At 46.3% G+C, this 18,103-nt stretch overlaps 1 protein-coding gene across 1 annotated transcript in view; it reads right to left on the minus strand.

Moving 5' to 3' along the window:
- Positions 1-511: 511 nt before the first annotated feature.
- Positions 512-18,103, minus strand: part of KLF7 (Kruppel like factor 7) — a 273,131-nt gene continuing 255,539 nt past the window's right edge. The window contains exon 4 of the mRNA XM_030210339.1: positions 512-3,597. Within this exon, the coding sequence (XP_030066199.1) occupies positions 3,560-3,597 (38 nt within the window). The 3' untranslated portion in view covers positions 512-3,559. The remainder of the gene's footprint in view (positions 3,598-18,103) is intronic.

Raw genomic sequence — 18,103 nt, forward strand, 5'->3', positions numbered from 1 at the left:
ACTCTTCACAACATTCCATGCTATTCTGCCATTGGACAAATGAAATTTAGAGAGATTCATGATTCCTTTTGATAACACTCTCTCTCTCTCTCTTGCACAACTGCTACACAACATGGATACCAGCAGGGCAAGCTCTTTGAAAAGTATGTTTGGTGCGTCTTATATCCAGAGGCCAAGCAAGTTATGACTTTCCCCACTGTGTCCCTATAAAAATTTCCTTTATGTCATTATACTGCACAAAACAAAATTTACACCATTTCTCTTTCTCTCTCCCTCTCCCAGCTGTGCATCATATCAGCATTCCCATAAGGATTTTTGAATATATTACTGTAACCAAACTAGCATTAGTGAGAGTGGGGTGTAGCTCTTAAAAGAGAACAGTTACCATTTTTATTACCATTAAAGCCACAACAATTTAAGGGCAAATGCACACAGCTGATGAGCATATACAGTGAACCTATTCCCATATGCCATTCTACCCCCTTCCCAACCCCCCACCCCCAAACCAGAGAGAAATTGTCCTCCCCTGTTACTCAGTGGCTAACAGTTTGAGGACACTGCTCAGCAGGACAACATATACATAATACAGATAAAAAATGACTTCAGCAAAACTAAAAATGTAGATATGTGTAGGTGTTTCTGATAGGTACCATAGTGCCTTTGCACTGCCATGTTGAAATGAGTTTGGAAAAAGATCACAAACAATATCAGAAAGAAAGTGTGTGCCATCTATTTGAACACATTTTTCTTACTTCGGGTTTCAAACAGAACCATATATTTTCCAACCACTCATGATTTAATCGTGCTGTAGACCAGAAGTAGCATTTTAAAGAGAGCTCAGGAGAAGATACTTATGCTATTAAGTGCCAGTGACTACTGTAATTTTGTGTATGTACATTTGCACAGTAAGCTGTGACAGGAAAGAATCTATAGGTATTTTTTTAATCAAAATATGCAAACTGGATGTGCTACAGATTAATACAGCTGAGAACGACATATCCTTAGTCTCCCATTAAACAACCTGGTAGAATGTTCGTGCACATTCACAGAGGACTCGGGTTCTAAGGCTCTTTCCTTTCCATTAAAACCCCCAATGGAATGACCACATAACTCATTCAAATGCAGAAGCAGAGGATTATGAGATTGTCAGCAAGCAGTGGCCGGGAGGTTTTAAGCAAGGTTCGTTTCTAAATCTTTGGAATTAAAATGGATTTTTACGTTTGATTTTGATCTTTACCTCATGGCCTCCCTCAAATGAATGTTTTGAATTTGGTCCATATCTTGGATCATAAAAGCCAGATTTCATACTCCTCATGCCAGAAGTTTCCAAGCGGAAGCCAGAAATTCTGCAAAAGCTGTGAGCAATTAAAGCCTCTTTCAGGTGTGTTCATCACCTTTATGAAATCAAAGGTGGTATGGGAGGTTGAAAATTCAAGTGCCTAGGACCATGATGGCTGCGCTTTCAGTTCTACATTTTTAAAATGATTTTTTTAAAATATTTCTATCTTGTATCCCACACTTTTTCTGTTTTTTTATTTTTTTTTTGTTTTTGTAATTTTTTTTTGTATTATTATTTTTCTGTTTTCTTTATAACAGTCAAGGAGTCGAATGGTTAAAAGAGGCCAGCCAGCTGGTATGAAACAGCAGCAATCACTTGGCCATTGGTTGACCAAATGTGCAATTTCAGTTTGTTTCTAGCCATGTCTTGTAGGAATGGTCACCAAATGTAGAAAATATACCACCTGTCCTACAGACCACCCCACTTGTCTTGCAAAGACCATTTGTATGGTCCCAAAAGATTTCTCTAGAATCAGAGCCAGTGCTATCAAGCTATGAATACAAGTTTATTTAGAGCAAGATTTTGTTTTCTTTGTTTAAAAAAGGAATTCTATTTGACCACATCTGAAAAAAAAAAAAAAAAAGAGTCAAGGCCAATTTTTCTATATGATTCTCCTCCTGGGGTGTAGGGAGTAGGGGTGAATCTGAGGCCTTCATTGGCCTTTTGATGTTATAGGCTGTAGGACAAATCTGACCCACTGGTGGAATTTACTAAGGCTTTTCCTCTTGAGATCATGTGGAGAAAACTCCAATGTCATGAACAAAATGGCAAGTATTTGTTCCCCATCAATATACTCATTTAGAGTTTTCGAGTGGAAAAGTAGAAGCCTGGGGAATGTGAAAGGAGGTTTTGTGTGTGTCTGCACTATGATTGTTTTGTTTAAGTACAAATGCTGTGAAGCCACTTTACTTTCAAGATGTCCTCATTTTTCTGCTGAAGGACTGATTAATATTTTTGGCTTTTTTTGTTAGACACTCAAACAAAAAAGTACAAAATGCAGCTGCTCTGAGAACAAAGTCAAGAGCTATGCAACTAGGTAATAGGAAATCAGGAACAAGCTACACAGTTTTATGACTGTAGAGCAAAGCCCACATCCGCCAGAAAGCTAAGGAAACCTGGAGCCATGTCTTGTGTTGCTGGTCCAAGCCACAGGTTTCCAAATGAGGAACAGAAAGCGCTTGAAGATCACTTGTCCATGGAGAAAAGATAAAACGTTCAAGCTTCAAAATAAGCTTTTCATGTTTCCATAAAAGCAAAAACAACATATCAAGCTAATGCAAGAAGGTGAGGCCTAAGGAAGTGTATGCTGTTTTTTTTCAGGGACTTTGCTCGCTGTCTTTCCCTTGGCCCCCTTGCAGTCTGTGCTAGCAGCTCCAAGAATCCCTAGTGCATATGATGTGCTACAGTCATCATCATAAAAATAAAATAATTACAAAAAAAATTCTTATGGTGAAGACCTTTTCTCCATGAAGTCTACTGAAGTATACGCTGAAAAATGATACACCTCTCATAGGTGTCATTCCACAGTCTGGTGCCATTAAGGCCAAAGGTACTGACTTAAAAAGATCTTAAACAGCTCTGTTCCACAAAGAAGAACCAAAACCAGAACAGATCAAACCTCTGTGAAAAGTCCAACTCAGGGTCATTAAATGTCCTTCAGATGCAAAGAACAAACCAAGAGGTTAATTTTGGCTACCGAACTGGGATTTGGTTTTCTAGTTCAATATGTTTTGAAATTACTTAAAAGAAAATGTTTTAGTGCTACAAAGATGCAACTTTAAAGATGGAAAAATTCTCCTCCTATCAAGTTGCATTACGTGAGTTTGATTAAGCCCCTCTGACTGCTGTCCATCTACAGGGAAGTCTTATCCATATTCAGACTGCCAAGGCAGCAGCAGGTAACATCCATGGAGGCTCATCCGGCAACTGTGCAGCTGCTTTGATTTCACCCAGCCCTTTCCATATTATCTGCCTTCTTCCTTCTTACTGGGGCAAGGCATAACCAACAGAAGAATGCATCTTAGTATAGCTGTGTTTGATAATGAGTTTGTGTATGTGTGTGCGTATGTGAGTTCTTGTGTAGAAGTTTATGTGTGATAATGTTCTCTTCTGCAAGGCAGTGTGAGTATGACTGTGAGTTTTGGCTTCCACATATAGGCCCTCACTCTTACAGTCACATCATGGTGCCTGTGGTTCCATAAGGTGCTCAGATATGTCTCTTCATGTGAAGGGCGAGGTGATCAGACCTGGAAAAACACCTGGGAAAGAAAAACAAAACAAAACAAAACATAATGAGAACCAAACCCAAACTGTTTATAACATTGTTTTGATATTGGTATTATCATTGCAACCTATGTTCATTTATATCATACTAGCCGTTGAGCCCGTAAAAACGGGCTAGTAAAGGAGGGGGGGGGTTGAAAGCCCCCCCCCCCCCGGATAGGTTGCCGCCCCCTCCCCCCGGAGTCCCCTCCGCCACCCCTCCACCCGGGCCGGGTACTTAGCTTCACTATTCAAACCGCCGGAACGCAGCACACAGCTCATCTGAGCTGCCGTCGGCCTTCCTTCTTCTCTGCGTGTGTTCCGCCCTCGTGTGACGTAACGTCGGCGAGGGCGGGACACAGGCAGGTAAGGAAGGCCAACAGCAGCTCAGATGAGCTGTGTGCTGCGTTCCGGCGGTTTGAATAGTGAAGCCAGGTACCCGGGCCGGGTGGAGGGTGGGTGGCGGCAGCGGCGACTCCGGGTGGGTGGGGGGAGCGGTAGCAGTAGCGGCAACCCTGGGGGGGGAGCGGTGGCAACGGCGGTTCCCTCACTCGCAGGTGCGCAGGTTCCCTCTCTGTCACGCCCTCGTCATCACGTATTGACGTGGGGGCGGGACAGAGAGGGTCTCTACTGCGCATTTGCGAGTGAGTATGCCTCTTGCCATTTATATGTTTGATGTGCTTTAGAGACAAATACTCGATATAGCATTGATTGGTAGAACTAAGCAAATTTGATTTAGTTGGAAGCAGTACTACATTTACAGGAAGCTAGGACTGGAACGGACTTCAAGGTCTTCATTTAGTTGATCTCCTGCTTTTAGGCAAATTCCAATTTACCTAAACCACTATACAGTCTATACTTTAATTTGTTCTTTAAAACACTTTCATTTTCAATCTCTGAACAAGCTTCAAATAATTTTCTTATAGCTAAACAACTAACAGGCAGATGATCAAAACTCCGGTGCTGTTCTGAATAGCGCCATATAAATACCGCCAGAACAGTGCAGAAGAACAGCGCCCTAATGCTTAAAGCTAATGAGATGCAAATATAGGTGCACTCATAGCACTGAGCATTAAGGAATTTGGCAGAAGGATTGTACTTAGCACATGTGCACAAGAGTTCCATGGTAAGCTCGACTCCTGTGCGCATGTACTTGGTAAAACCATATTGGTGTCTGTTTTCTGTGGCTTAAATACAAGCGTTTTTAATATTTATTTATTTATTTATTAGCTTGGATGCTTATATTTAGATGCAGAAAACAGAAACCAATGTGTTTTTTCACTTTGGGCATTTTTAATTTTTTTAGCATGGATGCTTTAAATTTAGACGCAGGAAACAGATGCGAATGTGTGCCTTTGCTTGGGTCTGCTGTTTCTCACGACCAGCGCTAAAGCAGAAAGAATCATGAGAGAAGCATGAAAATCATGGGAAATTTGTAACACCCTAATTAATGCCTGCTCCGACCTGGCGTTATTTTTTTACAGCAGTAAGGCAGTTTTGTTTCGGGCACTCTTTTCTGAGCATTTAGGAGGAATACAAAATGACTTCATTAACATGAGCTTGACTGCATTTGCATGCTACCTGTGCTAAGACCTGGCACTATTGTTGTTTGCTACCCTAGACCCCTCTGATCATTCTGCGCAGGTAAATGCGGGTGCTAGTACGGTGCTAATGGCCTCTAACGCTTGCGTTTTCTTTTGATCATCAGTCTGTGAGAATGGTGCTTTATTTTAGAAGTACCATTTTCAGTATGGAAGTCCATAAACTGATACTTAGATGTCTATCACGCGTTGACCTGCTACCCAGGACATCCAGATTTCAGAAAAGTGGTCCTATTGAGCAACACTCCACTGGAGGAATTAGGGGAGGTCACCTCCTTCATCATCCAGTGGTTGGTGTCCCCCGAAAGCAAAACTGGCAAATGACACTGGGCTCTGTGACAGCTTCAGGAGAAACAGATGTCTCTGTTTCTAAAATGGTTGACATAACCATTTATGTTCCAGCACAAACATTTTTGTTACCATTTTATAACAAAGATATTTATATGCTGTCACAGAGATGTTTATGTTCCTTTGTTGCCCTGTTGTTATTTTAGATATCTATTTTTCTAAAATGGATGCTCATGTTGCATGTTACCGGCACATGGACATCCATTTCATCGTGTATTTTAGAACAGGTTGTACATCAGGAGATCCTGCTTTAAGATACTAGCAGAACTTCAGATGTTCCAATATGAACATCTAAATTTCAATTTAAACTTCCTTTCTAAAATTCCCTCAATAGGTCTAAAGACTTTGCAGAGATCTAAAAATTACAGATAAATAAAATGTCTCTATTGCAAATCCCATATTACTGCATATGGTTTATAAGAGGAAAAAGCCTCAACAGACTCCTAGATTCAGCTATTCAGCTTTTAATAAATGGAGTTCTATCTGTCATCATAGGCAAAAAAACCCTCTATATTAGACTAGTGTTGTCTTTCCGTAAATTATATGAACCTTAGCTTATAAGGAGAGATGGGCAGTAAATCTCAGGTCCAACCCTGCATCTGTGCACATAGCTCCTAATCCCCTGAGATTTACTGCCCATCTCTCCTTATAAGATAAGGCCAGCTGCTTCTGGGATCACAGAGTCAAGAAAGTCAAGATTCCCACGGACCCTGAAGCAGGAAGTAATACCGAAACCTTGGCCAAAGTCGGCCATGGAGAGAGAAGGCGAAGACGGCAGCTGTCTGACTGCAGCACCTGAATAAGAGAAGTGCTGGTTCATATAATTTACGGAAGTCAGAAAGACTAAATTAAGGCGTACTTTATAGAATGTGCTTACACAAATTTCATTTTGGCACCAAATTTTTAGGTGTGATATATAGAATCTAGTTCTAAGTGTCTATATACAGGTGCACTGTTATAGAATTATCCCGTTTGTATATTCGGCATCACTACCTACACAGATAGCAGTGATGAAATAAACACATGAATGAATTGATCGACCTCCCTGCTAGAAACAGATCTAATTCTTCACGAACTAATCTTAACCTACACCTTCCCAATTGTAGAGAAATTAAGTACAAGACCTACTACGCATCCAGTTTCTCCTTTTTGGGCAGCCAGCTTTGGAACGCTATACCCAGATCAATCCGATTAATAAACGACTTCTTGCCCTTTAGAAAAATGCTGAAAGCTCATCTCTTTAAGCAAGCCTACCCAAATGCCCCAACCTAATCTCGCCAACTTCCACCCCCAATTCCGTTCTGACTTAAATACCAACCTTCCATCCTTCTCTTTCCATCTCTCCTTAATTTTATCCCTCCTTACTCTTTCTCCCAAATTACACTATCCTATCCTGTCTACCCTCTTTTATCCTAGTCATATATTATCTAGCTCAACTTATCATACATTACTAAGCCCAACTTTACATTGTTTTACTACTGTTTTATTAAAATTCTATTAACTTTGTATTTCAAATTACTATGTAAGCCGCATTGAGCCTGCATTATGTGGGAAAGCGTGGGGTACAAATGTAATAATAATAATAAAAATAACACATTAATTTAAGTGCTGAAGACTATTTATGTGATTACTGCACTGGTTGTGAACTGACCCCCTTACGAATATCCTTAGCAGAACTGACAGACTGAAGAGAAGCACTCTGTTTATATTTATTTACCACTTGTAATACCGCCTTTATTAGCTCATTTGACCAAAATGAATGGATACCTCAGGAGAGACACCCACTTACAACAGCAAAAATGTAAAAAATGCCTCATCTTAATCAACCTTGAGTGACTTAAAACAGGAGGAAAAGGCCTCAGGAGTCAACAGGCAGTTGTGCATGTGGTAACTTAGAAATTTCCTCTGATCTTTACTGCCTTTAATGACCTTTTTTCATTCACAGGTCTCATAAAAAACCTCCTTATTAAATCAATATTATATATTTTTTTTCATATTTTCACTTAAATGCTGCACTTGTTCAAATGTGTATTAATATACTGTAAACTCCACTGAACACCTTTACTGTTACCATGAGCACTTATCTAGCATGGCACTGTAATCCCAGCAGAGGACTGTCATTTTGCTTCTTTAGGGGATGGCCAATCTCACTGTGCTTTTTGGCATATTGTGCTCACAATTCAGCATTTTATGTTTGTCTCATTCTCTCAAGTATGGCTGACAGTATTGTGCTATTAATGAGAAAGTGGAGTTTGTGGGGAACTTTGTTATGAACATAAGTTAGTACATAAGTACATAAGTATTGCCATACTGGGAAAAACCAAAGGTCCATCGAGTCCAGCATTCTGTTTCCAACAGTGGCCAATCCAGGTCACAAATACCCGGCAAGATCCCAAAAATGTACAAAACATTTTATATTGCTTATCCCAGAAATAGTGAATTTTCCCCATGTCCATTTAATAACGGTCTATGGACTTTTCCTTTAGGAAGCCATCCAAACCTTATTTAAACTCCACTAAGCTAACCGCCTTTACCACATTCTCTGGCAACGAATTCCAGAGTTTAATTACACGTTGAGTGAAGAAAGCGAATGCTACATACCTGTAGAAGGTATTCTCCGAGGACAGCAGGCTGATTGTTCTCACTGATGGGTGACGTCCACGGCAGCCCCTCCAATCGGAAACTTCACTAGCAAAGTCCTTTGCTAGCCCTCGCGCGCCCGCGCGCACCGCGCATGCGCGGCCGTCTTCCCGCCCGAAACCGGCTCGAGCCGGCCAGTCCAGTATGTAGCAAGACAATACACTTCAAGGGAAGACACAACTCCAAAGGGGAGGCGGGCGGGTTTGTGAGAACAATCAGCCTGCTGTCCTCGGAGAATACCTTCTACAGGTATGTAGCATTCGCTTTCTCCGAGGACAAGCAGGCTGCTTGTTCTCACTGATGGGGTATCCCTAGCCCCCAGGCTCACTCAAAACAACAACCATGGTCAATTGGGCCTCGCAACGGCGAGGACATAACTGAGATTGACCTAAAAAATTTACCAACTAACTGAGAGTGCAGCCTGGAACAGAACAAACAGGGCCCTCGGGGGGTGGAGTTGGATCCTAAAGCCCAAACAGGTTCTGAAGAACTGACTGCCCGAACCGACTGTCGCGTCGGGTATCCTGCTGCAGGCAGTAATGAGATGTGAATGTGTGGACAGATGACCACGTCGCAGCTTTGCAAATTTCTTCAATGGAGGCTGACTTCAAGTGGGCTACCGATGCAGCCATGGCTCTAACATTATGAGCCGTGACATGACCCTCAAGAGCCAGCCCCGCCTGGGCGTAAGTGAAGGAAATGCAATCTGCTAGCCAATTGGATATGGTGCGTTTCCCTACAGCCACTCCCCTCCTATTGGGGTCAAAAGAAACAAACAATTGGGCGGACTGTCTGGTGGGCTGTGTCCGCTCCAGGTAGAAGGCCAATGCTCTCTTGCAGTCCAATGTGTGCAGCTGACGTTCAGCAGGGCAGGAATGAGGACGGGGAAAGAATGTTGGCAAGACAATTGACTGGTTCAGATGGAACTCCGACACGACCTTTGGCAGAAACTTAGGGTGAGTGCGGAGGACTACTCTGTTGTGATGAAATTTGGTGTAAGGGGCCTGGGCTACCAGGGCCTGAAGCTCACTGACTCTACGAGCCGAAGTAACTGCCACCAAGAAAATGACCTTCCAGGTCAAGTACTTCGGATGGCAGGAATTCAGTGGCTCAAAAGGAGGTTTCATCAGCTGGGTGAGAACGACATTGAGATCCCATGACACTGTAGGAGGCTTGACAGGGGGCTTTGACAAAAGCAAACCTCTCATGAAGCGAACAACTAAAGGCTGTCCTGAGATCGGCTTACCTTCCACTTGGTAATGGTATGCACTGATTGCACTAAGGTGAACCCTTACGGAGTTGGTCTTGAGACCAGACTCAGACAAGTGCAGAAGGTATTCAAGCAGGGTCTGTGTAGGACAAGAGCGAGGATCTAGGGCCTTGCTGTCACACCAGACGGCAAACCTCCTCCAATGAAAGAAGTAACTTCTCTTAGTGGAGTCTTTCCTGGAAGCAAGCAAGATGCGGGAGACACCCTCTGGCAGACCCAAAGAGGCAAAGTCTACGCCCTCAACATCCAGGCCGTGAGAGCCAGGGACTGGAGGTTGGGATGCAGAAGAGCCCCGTCGTCCTGCGTGATGAGGGTCGGAAAACACTCCAATCTCCACGGTTCTTCGGAGGATAACTCCAGAAGAAGAGGGAACCAGATCTGACGCGGCCAAAAAGGAGCGATCAGAATCATGGTGCCTCGGTCTTGCTTGAGTTTCAACAAAGTCTTCCCCACCAGAGGTATGGGAGGATAAGCATACAGCAGACCTTCCCCCCAATCCAGGAGGAAGGCATCCGACGCCAGTCTGCCGTGGGCCTGAAGCCTGGAACAGAACTGAGGGACCTTGTGGTTCACTTGAGATGCGAAGAGATCCACCAGGGGGGTGCCCCACGCCTGGAAGATCTGTCGCACCACACGGGAATTGAGCGACCACTCGTGAGGTTGCATAATCCTGCTCAACCTGTCGGCCAGACTGTTGTTTACGCCTGCCAGATATGTGGCTTGGAGCACCATGCCCTGACGGCGAGCCCAGAGCCACATGCTGACGGCTTCCTGACACAGGGGGCGAGATCCGGTGCCCCCCTGCTTGTTGACATAGTACATGGCAACCTGATTGTCTGTCTGAATTTGGATAATTTGGTGGGACAGCCGATCTCTGAAAGCCTTCAGAGCGTTCCAGATCGCTCGCAACTCCAGAAGATTGATCTGTAGATCGCGTTCTTGGAGGGACCAACTTCCTTGGGTGTGAAGCCCATCGACATGAGCTCCCCATCCCAGGAGAGACGCATCCGTGGTCAGCACTTTTTGTGGCTGAGGAATTTGGAAGGGACGTCCCAGAGTCAAATTGGAGCAAATCGTCCACCAAAACAGGGATTCGAGAAAACTCGTGGACAGGTGGATCACGTCCTCTAGACCCCCAGCGGCCTGATACCACTGGGAGGCTAGGGTCCATTGAGCAGATCTCATGTGAAGGCGGGCCATGGGAGTCACATGAACTGTGGAGGCCATGTGGCCCAGCAATCTCAACATCTGCCGAGCTGTGATCTGCTGGGACGCTCGCACCCGCGAGACGAGGGACAACAAGTTGTTGGCTCTCGTCTCTGGGAGATAGGCGCGAGCCGTCCGAGAATCCAGCAGGGCTCCGATGAATTCGAGTTTCTGCACTGGGAGAAGATGGGACTTTGGGTAATTTATCACAAACCCCAGTAGCTCCAGGAGGCGAATAGTCATCTGCATGGACTGCAGGGCTCCTGCCTCGGATGTGTTCTTCACCAGCCAATCGTCGAGATATGGGAACACGTGCACCCCCAGCCTGCGAAGCGCCGCTGCTACCACAGCGAGGCACTTTGTGAACACCCTGGGTGCAGAGGCGAGCCCAAAGGGTAGCACACAGTACTGGAAGTGGCGTGTGCCCAGCTGAAATCGCAGATACTGTCTGTGAGCTGGCAGTATCGGGATGTGTGTATAGGCATCCTTCAAGTCCAGAGAGCATAGCCAATCGTTTTGCTGAATCATGGGGAGAAGGGTGCCCAGGGAAAGCATCCTGAACTTTTCTTTTACGAGATACTTGTTCAGGGCCCTTAGGTCTAGGATGGGACGCATCCCCCCTGTTTTCTTTTCCACAAGGAAGTACCTGGAATAGAATCCCAGCCCTTCTTGCCCGGATGGCACGGGCTCGACCGCATTGGCGCTGAGAAGGGCGGAGAGTTCCTCTGCAAGTACCTGCTTGTGCTGGAAGCTGTAAGACTGAGCTCCCGGTGGACAATTTGGAGGTTTTGAGGCCAAATTGAGGGTGTATCCTTGCCGGACTATTTGGAGAACCCACTGATCGGAGGTTATGAGAGGCCACCTTTGGTGAAAAGCTTTCAACCTCCCCCCGACTGGCAGGTCGCCCGGCACTGACACTTGGATGTCGGCTATGCTCTGCTGGAGCCAGTCAAAAGCTCGCCCCTTGCTTTTGCTGGGGAGCCGTGGGGCCTTGCTGAGGCGCACGCTGCTGACGAGAGCGAGCGCGCTGGGGCTTAGCCTGGGCCGCAGGCTGTCGGGAAGGAGGATTGTACCTACGCTTGCCAGAAGTATAGGGAACAGTCTTCCTTCCCCCGAAAAATCGTCTACCTGTAGAGGCAGAGGCTGAAGGCTGCCGGCGGGCGAATTTGTCGAATGCGGTGTCCCGCTGGTGGAGAGACTCTACCACCTGTTCGACTTTTTCGCCAAAAATGTTATCCGCACGGCAAGGCGAGTCCGCAATCCGCTGCTGGATTCTATTCTCCAGGTCGGCGGCACGCAGCCATGAGAGCCTGCGCATCACCACACCTTGAGCAGCGGCCCTGGACGCAACATCAAAAGTGTCATAAACTCCTCTGGCCAGGAATTTTCTGCACGCCTTCAGCTGCCTGACCACCTCCTGAAAAGGCTTGGCTTGCTCAGGGGGAAGAGCATCAACCAAGCCCGCCAACTGCCGCACATTGTTCTGCATGTGGATGCTCGTGTAGAGCTGGTAAGACTGGATCTTGGACATGAGCATAGAGGAATGGTAGGCCTTCCTCCCAAAGGAGTCTAAGGTTCTAGAGTCTTTGCCCGGGGGCGCCGAAGCATGCTCTCTAGAACTCTTAGCCTTCTTTAGGGCCAGATCCACAACTCCAGAGTCGTGAGGCAACTGGGTGCGCATCAGCTCTGGGTCCCCATGGATCCGGTACTGGGACTCGATCTTCTTGGGGATGTGGGGATTAGTTAGAGGTTTCGTCCAGTTCGCAAGCAATGTCTTTTTTAGGACATGATGCAAGGGAACAGTGGACGCTTCCTTAGGTGGAGAAGGATAGTCCAGGAGCTCAAACATTTCAGCCCTGGGCTCGTCCTCCACAACCACCGGGAAGGGGATGGCCGTAGACATCTCCCGGACAAAGGAAGCAAAAGACAGACTCTCAGGAGGAGAAAGCTGTCTTTCAGGAGAGGGAGTGGGATCAGAAGGAAGACCCTCAGACTCCTCGTCAGAGAAATATCTGGGATCTTCTTCTTCTTCCCACGAGGCCTCACCCTCGGTGTCAGACACAAGTTCACGAACCTGCGTCTGCAACCGGGCCCGGCTCGACTCAGTGGAGCCACGTCCACGATGGGGGCGTCGAGAGGTAGACTCCCTCGCCCGCATCGGCGAAGCTCCCTCCGCCGACGTAGTCGGGGAGCCCTCCTGGGAGGTGGCCGCAGTCGGCACCGCACGCGGTACCGACGTCGGGGACCTCACCCCGGGCGATGGGCCAGCCGGCGCCACGCTCGACGGTACCGGAGGCGCAAGCACCGCCGGTACCGGAGGGGTAGGGCGCAACAGCTCCCCCAGAATCTCTGGGAGAACGGCCCGGAGGCTCTCGTTCAGAGCGGCTGCAGAGAAAGGCATGGAGGTCGATGCAGGCGTCGACGTCAGTACCTGTTCCGGGCGTGGAGGCTGTTCCGGGCTGTCCAGAGCGGAGCGCATCGACACCTCCTGAACAGAGGGTGAGCGGTCCTCTCGGTGCCGATGCCTGCTGGGTGCCGACTCCCTCGGCGACCCAGAGCTCTCGGTGCCGACGCGGGGAGGGGACCGGTGTCGATGCTTCTTCGACTTCTTCCGAAGCATGTCACCGGAGCTCCCCGGCACCGACGAGGAGGACGTCGAATCCACCCGTCGCTTCCTCGGGGCCGAGACCGAAGAGGGTCGATCTCGGGGGGGGCTGTACCGCAGGAGCCCTCAGGGTAGGAGGAGACCCACCCGAGGGCTCACCGCCACCAGCAGGGGAATGGACAGCCCTCACCTGCACTCCACCCAATGCACCACCGTCCGACGACATCAGCAGACGAGGTCCTGGTACCACCGACGTCGATGCAGCTATCCGATGTCTCGGCGCCGATGCAGAGGCCCGATGCCTCGATGCGCTCGATGCAAGGGCGGCCGAGGAAGATGGTCTGGACGCTGACGACGTCGATGCACTCGAAGATCCCGGTGCCGATGCCGATGAAGAGCCCGAGAACAACACGTTCCACTGGGCTAGTCTCGCTACCTGAGTCCGCCTTTGAAGCAGGGAACACAGACTGCAGTTCTGAGGGCGGTGCTCGGCCCCCAGACACTGAAGACACGACGAGTGTCGATCAGTGAGCGAGATAACCCGGGCGCACTGGGTGCACTTCTTGAAGCCGCTGGAAGGCTTCGATGTCATGGGCGGAAAAATCACGCCGGCGAAATCAAAAGCCGAAATGGCGAAAATTGAAGCACCAAAATTTAGAGGGAGAAAAATCTCGACCGAGGCCAAAAAGAGGCCTACCCCGACGACGAAAGAAAACTTACCGGGGCAAAAAGCTGGAAGTACGGGGAGGATTGACACGAAACCCGGTGGAGGGTTTCCGGAGCACTTCCCGACTTTAGAAAAGCTTTTCCGAAGAAAAAACACGCTCAAACAACAATTTGGACGCGCGAGGTCAACTTTCCGGGGCCCGACACGGCGAAACACGACCGTACCGAGTGCGGACAAAAGAAGACTGGCCGGCTCGAGCCGGTTTCGGGCGGGAAGACGGCCGCGCATGCGCGGTGCGCGCGGGCGCGCGAGGGCTAGCAAAGGACTTTGCTAGTGAAGTTTCCGATTGGAGGGGCTGCCGTGGACGTCACCCATCAGTGAGAACAAGCAGCCTGCTTGTCCTCGGAGAAACATTTTCTCAGATTCGTTTTAAATTTACTACATTGTAGCTTCATCGCATGCCCCCTAGTCCTAGTATTTTTGGAAAGCATGAACAGACGTTTCACAGCTACCCGTTCAACTCCACTCATTATTTTATAGACCTCTATCATATCTCCCCCCTCAGCCGCCTTTTCTCCACTGCTTTCTTTTTTTCTTTCTATATGAAATAGTATAATGATTTAGCAATGGACACTATTTATAGACAAGGAGTTTGGACACCAAGGGAAATTGGTATCACATAATCTGGACCGATTATTGAAATTTTGAGCATACCTGGTGATATCTACAACTCTGTGTTTGTCTCATGAAAGTTGTTGATTGTCCTTTATGCAGATGGTCCATATTAATTATAAGTTGAAATCAGTATTGCACTCTCCTGTGTTATAGTGATGTGAAGAAGGTACAAACTCTATAGAACGCAACAGTTCATCTGGTTTACTCTGCTAAGAAATATGACAGTTACCCCCTTGCTGATTAAGGCTCACTGGCTGCCTATTCAAGCAAGAGTATATTTTAAAGTCTGTACACGCACATTTAAAATATTATATGGTTTTGCCCCAGAGTATTTGCTGTCATTGATTACTATTCCTTGTCATGTTACTACTATGCAACTATGAAATTTTCTGTGTCTACAACTTCCATCTTTTAGGTCAGCAAAGTATAAATGGATCTTTCAAAGGGGTTAAATTCTGGAACCATCTTCCTGTTATTCTTAGACTAACTGGTGGTCTTTTATAATTTAGAAAGATGTTGAAAACATTGGTTATTTGAGAAATTTCTGTACTGCTAATGTTCTGCTTTGTTAATTTTTTACATAGCTAGAGTGGTATTTTAATGCTGCCAGGAAAGTTTCAATTGTTCAATTAATGTTTATTTTGTGATAAGTTTTGAATGTTAGACATAGGGGCCCTTTTACTAAGCTGTGTAGGCGCCTACACGTGCCAAACGAGCACCAAATTGCAGTTACCACCCGGTTACTGCGTAGCCGTTGTGGTAATTTCAATTTTGGCGTGCATCCGCTATGCGCGTCTGAAAAATATTTTTTATTTTCTGGCGCGCGTAATGGACGCATGCCAAGTGTCATTTGATGTGCGTAGGTCATTACCGCCCAGATTCTTTACCGCTAGGTCAATGGCTGGTGGTAAGGTCTTAGACCCAAAATGGAGGCGTGACAATTTTAATTTTGCCGCATGTCCATTTTCAGCAAAAAAAGAGGCCTTTTTTTACAGGCGCATTAAAAAAATGGATCAGCACACACCCAAAATCCGCACCTACACTACCGCAAGCCATTTTTCAGTGCGCCTTTGTAAAAGGACCCATAGTTTTTAATGGGTGTGATGAACTTACATGCACTCTTCTCAGGTATGCCTGATACAGCTGTTCTTCTGTAAAATGTGGTACAGAAGTACAGTTTAGTTTAGTTTATTTCTTTAGCTTTTGCTCCGAAAGGACTGTCCTCAATCAATACTGAATTCACTGGTTTCTCACCTTTATCTTCTCTATAGCCTGATTTAGCCAGGCTAATCTATGGACTCCGATGACTAGAGCTCTATACGTTTCTTGTTGTTTAGGTACAGTGGGGGAAATAAGTATTTGATCCCTTGCTGATTTTGTAAGTTTGCCCACTGACAAAGACATGAGCAGCCCATAATTGAAGGGTAGGTTATTGGTAACAGTGAGAGATAGCACATCACAAATTAAATCCGGAAAATCACATTGTGGAAAGTATATGAATTTATTTGCATTCTGCAGAGGGAAATAAGTATTTGATCCCCCACCAACCAGTAAGAGATCTGGCCCCTACAGACCAGGTAGATGCTCCAAATCATCTCGTTACCTGCATGACAGACAGCTGTCGGCAATGGTCACCTGTATGAAAGACACCTGTCCACAGACTCAGTGAATCAGTCAGACTCTAACCTCTACAAAATGGCCAAGAGCAAGGAGCTGTCTAAGGATGTCAGGGACAAGATCATACACCTGCACAAGGCTGGAATGGGCTACAAAACCATCAGTAAGATGCTGGGCGAGAAGGAGACAACTGTTGGTGCCATAGTAAGAAAATGGAAGAAGTACAAAATGACAGTCAATCGACAAAGATCTGGGGCTCCACGCAAAATCTCACCTCGTGGGGTATCCTTGATCATGAGGAAGGTTAGAAATCAGCCTACAACTACAAGGGGGGAACTTGTCAATGATCTCAAGGCAGCTGGGACCACTGTCACCACGAAAACCATTGGTAACACATTACGACATAACGGATTGCAATCCTGCAGTGCCCGCAAGGTCCCCCTGCTCCGGAAGGCACATGTGACGGCCCGTCTGAAGTTTGCCAGTGAACACCTGGATGATGCCGAGAGTGATTGGGAGAAGGTGCTGTGGTCAGATGAGACAAAAATTGAGCTCTTTGGCATGAACTCAACTCGCCGTGTTTGGAGGAAGAGAAATGCTGCCTATGACCCAAAGAACACCGTCCCCACTGTCAAGCATGGAGGTGGAAATGTTATGTTTTGGGGGTGTTTCTCTGCTAAGGGCACAGGACTACTTCACCGCATCAATGGGAGAATGGATGGGGCCATGTACCGTACAATTCTGAGTGACAACCTCCTTCCCTCCGCCAGGGCCTTAAAAATGGGTCGTGGCTGGGTCTTCCAGCACGACAATGACCCAAAACATACAGCCAAAGCAACAAAGGAGTGGCTCAGGAAGAAGCACATTAGGGTCATGGAGTGGCCTAGCCAGTCACCAGACCTTAATCCCATTGAAAACTTATGGAGGGAGCTGAAGATGCGAGTTGCCAAGCGACAGCCCAGAACTCTTAATGATTTAGAGATGATCTGCAAAGAGGAGTGGACCAAAATTTCTCCTGACATGTGTGCAAACCTCATCATCAACTACAGAAGACGTCTGACCGCTGTGCTTGCCAACAAGGGTTTTGCCACCAAGTATTAGGTCTTGTTTGCCAGAGGGATTAAATACTTATTTCCCTCTGCAGAATGCAAATAAATTCATATACTTTCCACAATGTGATTTTCCGGATTTAATTTGTGATGTGCTATCTCTCACTGTTACCAATAACCTACCCTTCAATTATGGGCTGCTCATGTCTTTGTCAGTGGGCAAACTTACAAAATCAGCAAGGGATCAAATACTTATTTCCCCCACTGTATATGTATAGGCTGAGAAAATGGGGAGCATTCTACACTCTTCTGCAGCAGACAGGTGAAGCTAGAAAATTTCCCTTGCATATAGAGAGCATCTCCATGATGTCTCACACCTTTAACAAAGTAAATGCAATACGCCATACTATATATAAGTAATGCACTACAGTACAGGAGTTCAACACAGCATTATGGAACATTTCTTTCTTTGAGCTCGAGTCTTGGTATTCTTGCTGGGAAGTGTTAGAATGGCTCGTAGACTCTTGGATTTTCATGGCAGAATCAGCTGAACCTGTTAAAGCAGAGGGCTGCCTGAACTCTGTTATTTGACATCAAACATCTTTGAAACAGGCTGGAAAAACATTTCATCTGCTGTTTGAGCAGGAGTCAATGCACAAAGTCTGCTGCCACTTCTTTGAAGGCATTTTCTATAGAGGGTCATGGATTTGATATACCGCCTTTCTGTGGTACAATCAAACATTCATTATACGCAGGCACTTTCTCTGTCCCTATTGGGCTCATAATCTATATTTTAAAAGCCTTTTTTATGTCAGTTCCACTTC

The sequence above is a fragment of the Microcaecilia unicolor genome, chromosome 7 (genome assembly GCF_901765095.1).
Source record: "Microcaecilia unicolor chromosome 7, aMicUni1.1, whole genome shotgun sequence".
Classification (NCBI taxonomy): domain Eukaryota; kingdom Metazoa; phylum Chordata; class Amphibia; order Gymnophiona; family Siphonopidae; genus Microcaecilia; species Microcaecilia unicolor.